Source organism: Lycium ferocissimum, chromosome 12, assembly GCF_029784015.1.
Source record: "Lycium ferocissimum isolate CSIRO_LF1 chromosome 12, AGI_CSIRO_Lferr_CH_V1, whole genome shotgun sequence".
Classification (NCBI taxonomy): domain Eukaryota; kingdom Viridiplantae; phylum Streptophyta; class Magnoliopsida; order Solanales; family Solanaceae; genus Lycium; species Lycium ferocissimum.
This window is the reverse complement of record NC_081353.1, coordinates 27,819,542-27,823,272: the sequence shown is the minus strand read 5'-3', so window position 1 is coordinate 27,823,272 and position 3,731 is coordinate 27,819,542. Positions and strand designations below refer to the sequence as shown.

General features: G+C 37.3%; 1 protein-coding gene across 1 annotated transcript; it reads right to left on the bottom strand.

Moving 5' to 3' along the window:
- Positions 1-2,000: 2,000 nt before the first annotated feature.
- On the bottom strand, positions 2,001-2,402 carry LOC132039166 (uncharacterized). Its single transcript, XM_059429708.1, has one exon. The coding sequence runs from the start codon at positions 2,400-2,402 to the stop codon at positions 2,001-2,003; it is 402 nt and encodes a 133-aa protein (XP_059285691.1).
- Between the last annotated feature and the right edge of the window lie 1,329 nt (positions 2,403-3,731).

Genomic DNA, 3,731 nt, shown 5'->3' with positions numbered 1-3,731 from the left:
TTTGTATCCGCTCCATCCCAAATGGTTATACAATCTTGGTAGTATTATGTGCATGTTATTGTTAGATAATGTATCACTGTCCCCTTAAGACTGATGTCTAAACACTATGAAAACTGTTTCGATGACACCACAACATTATAAGTATGTGTGTGGTTATTCCGTAAGAACTCCCAGAGACTTCAAAGGGAACAGGAAGAATAGTTTATGAAGTTCTCGATCACTGACAAAAACATGGAGCTAGGCTAACTGACATGGAAGTGTATACTACTACAGTTATCAGGGCCGGTCTGAGGTTTGCCTATCAATAAAATACCTGAAACATTACAACAAACATAGTTATGTAGATTTTATACCCTGATTTGTAGTTAATTGCAGAAAGGTAGAGTTATGCTGATAAGTTGAATTGGTTTTGGATTATCAGACTTTAATTCTGAGCTACCGTTGAGGTTCAAGATGGAACAATTTCAAGTTTTATGATTACTACATTCTAATGGCCTATCCTTGTGGACAAGGTCAATTCTGGTAAGTTTTGGTGCCTTTATAATGACATGAGACCTGTCTTTTTCAGTATCAAAATAAGTATTGCATGTGAATGTCTTTATCAAGGCCCACCATCATGCTCATCTTGTAGAATAAACTCCCAGGAAGATCATTTAATTGTGTGTATAGTTTACCCCAAAATCACATTGCTGCTGTGGTCCTGCAATTTATCTTTAACATCTTTCATTGGTTGGAAAACTTGGTCTTGATCTTATATGCATTGCTAAACATTACATGAGTGAAGAAGAAAGGAACTTGCATAGCCTTCACTTAATAGATGAAATGATACTAGGTAGGCGTTTGGTCGTAGATTTAAAATATTTTTCACTTTATTTGGAATCCAACTCCAAGTTGGATTTGGGAAATTTATAACCAAAGCACTGATTGTGAAATAACGTGAAAAAAAAAATTCCAGAAAAAAATTGAATAGTTTTCATGGCCAAACATTTCCTTAAGCGTGATCTTTAAAGTGCTGATGGACAAGAATTCTTCCTGCTAGTCTTTTATTGCATATATACTTGTAGCTGATTGAGCTTTCTATTTGGTAGCTCTGTATTGATCTATTGGGAAGAACGATTGTAGTATATCTGCCTTGCCTAGAATTTCATTTTTATAATCAATATGAACCAGCCATCATACATATTTGATACTGAGCTTAATTCAAGGCTTCCAAGTACATAAATGCAGAAAAAAAGGTTATAACAGAACAAGAAATGTTGTTGAGACAGCAATCCACATGCCTGTGCTACCTTAAGAATGCACTCTGCCTTTTTGCTACTAATAACCAAACATATATCTACCAAAAACATACTAACCAAGGAGCATCCAAGGGTGTGGCCTAGTGGTCAATGAAGTGGGAGAACCATGAAGTCTCAGGTTCAAATCCCAGCGGACAAAAAACAATAGGTGGTTTTTTCCCATCATCCGCTGCCCCAGCTTTGCCCATGAAGCTACATCCTGGTATACCAGACACCACGGTTATCAAGAAAAAACATACTAACCTAGGATATTCTGTAATCTGCAGACACTCTTACAAGATGATAGCTACATATGAGTCGTCAAGTGGGCTTCATATCTTGAAACATTAAAGACCATTGCGAGTAGAGAACCCCATCATCAGCTGGTATAATGTCTTGATTGTAGTGATTAAGCCTTGGGCTGAAGCCCTTTCCATCTAATGGTCCAGATTTATTGATTCTGTTTGGATAAACAGCACTGTCTTTGTATCTTCTATCCAATGGACCAGACTTCATTGGGCTCCTATTGGGGTACATCATCAACCTTTCTTGAACTTTCCCATCTAGAGGCCCTGAGACACTCAAGTTCCTACTGGTGATCATCAATTTGTTGTCTTGCTTTCTTCTGTCTAGCGGTCCAGACTTCATCATGGTTCTTGTTGTGACTATGGCTTTCGAGCTCTCGGGCTTCTTCAGTGCTCCGACCTCTGACAGGATCCTTCATCACACCCAGGATACGCTGTTTTTGTTGTTGTTGAGCTTCGTCAGTGCTCTGGTCCACTGTGTTGGGCAAGGTTTGAGCTCGGAGAGAGCCAGATGAGTCGAAGCTCGGTGGAAACTGAGTTTGTTGAAGTTCTTGGAAATGAGCTTCTTGGTTTTGTTGATTGCCAAAACAAGTCTAGAAAGGCCATTTGATGATGAGATTGTTCCTCCTCTTTCCTTTCTTGCCAATTTGAGAATCTCTAGTCTGTGTTTGGCTACAATTATGCCCATGCTTAGAAGAAATTCATGGTTGAAGTAAATCAAGTCCTCTTTTTGAAGCTCATTTCTGTTGAAAACAAGACCATACTCATAGATAAGTGTTTGATCAAGGCTAGTCTTGGATAACCAAGAATACCAATCCATGTTTTTTTATGTTTGCTAGTAAGTGATGTGCTAATGAGACATATTTACATATAACATGCATCGTGAACCTCTACCCTCCCCCCCCCCACACCCTCCAGTCCCCACCAAAAGAAAAAAGAACAAATAAAAGCTCACTTGTCCATCCCCACTAAAAAAGATAGGAGCAGGAAGGTGGAAAAGGTCAAGAGTAAGTAAATGAGCTTGAAAAGGAAACCATATATAAGTGACTGTGGTGGTGGGTAAGATTATAGGTAGCTAAATAGTGAGTCATAAAATTCAATAGGTTGTTGGTTAGATTGAAAATTAGTCAGTTTGACCTCATTAAAATTGGTTTTAATTGTCATGTTACTGTATAGTTTTGAATTCAATCACCCAATTAATTCAAGAGAAATTAATTCACATGTATCCCATCTCATGAACAAGTAGCATAAACAGGCCAAAACTTAGACATCATGGAAAACTTGACATGTACAGATTGAGTATTGTCGGGGCCTGAACTTTCTACATGCAAATAGAGCTATTTTAAAAACAATGTTAATTGGTTTTCTATTTCTAGGAAAAAAAGTTGCATAGAGAAATCACTGGAGACCAAAGTTCAAATTCTAGACCTTCATACCTGTACTAGTGCGATTAGTAGGTACTTTAATTAGTGTAAAGGCAAAGCTAGTGGCCTTGACATCATTTATTTAAAAAAAAAAAAATCACAGATTGGAGTATGGTAAGGGGTTGAAATCTGCACAAAGTATGCTTTTGAGAACAATTCTCAAATACAAGGTTAATTATTTTATATCTGGAGAGAAACAATTACATGGAGAAAATGAAAGGCGTGGCCTAGTCGTAAATGAAGTAGTAGAAAATGAACGGAGACCATCCCAACCGAGACAAAACTAGGTAATCTCTTCTTGTATATTTAATTTTTGATGGACAAAGTTATTTGATACTTATAGTGGTGGGACTTGGAAGGTATTAAATACCCGATAATATATTCTAGGCACGCGCAAGCTGATTCAGACGCTACTGTTATCAAACGAAAAATGTTCCAATTGGACATTTATTGAGTTGTACTATAGTCATTGATAGGAATTTGATATGTGCTAACAACCACATGCCCCCATACCTACGAAGTAGTTGTTTTATTCAAAGGGGCAAGTAATTACTTCTCACATGGCCAACCCTCAAGATTGTCCTCACAAGCCACATTCAATACCTCAAAGGCAGGCAACAACAAAATCCACTAGCTTGATTAAGACATTGAAGCTTTTCTTTTTCTTTTTTAACAAACTTAATCCCTTTTTCTAATTTTTGGTTTAATATGAATCTTTTTTTTTT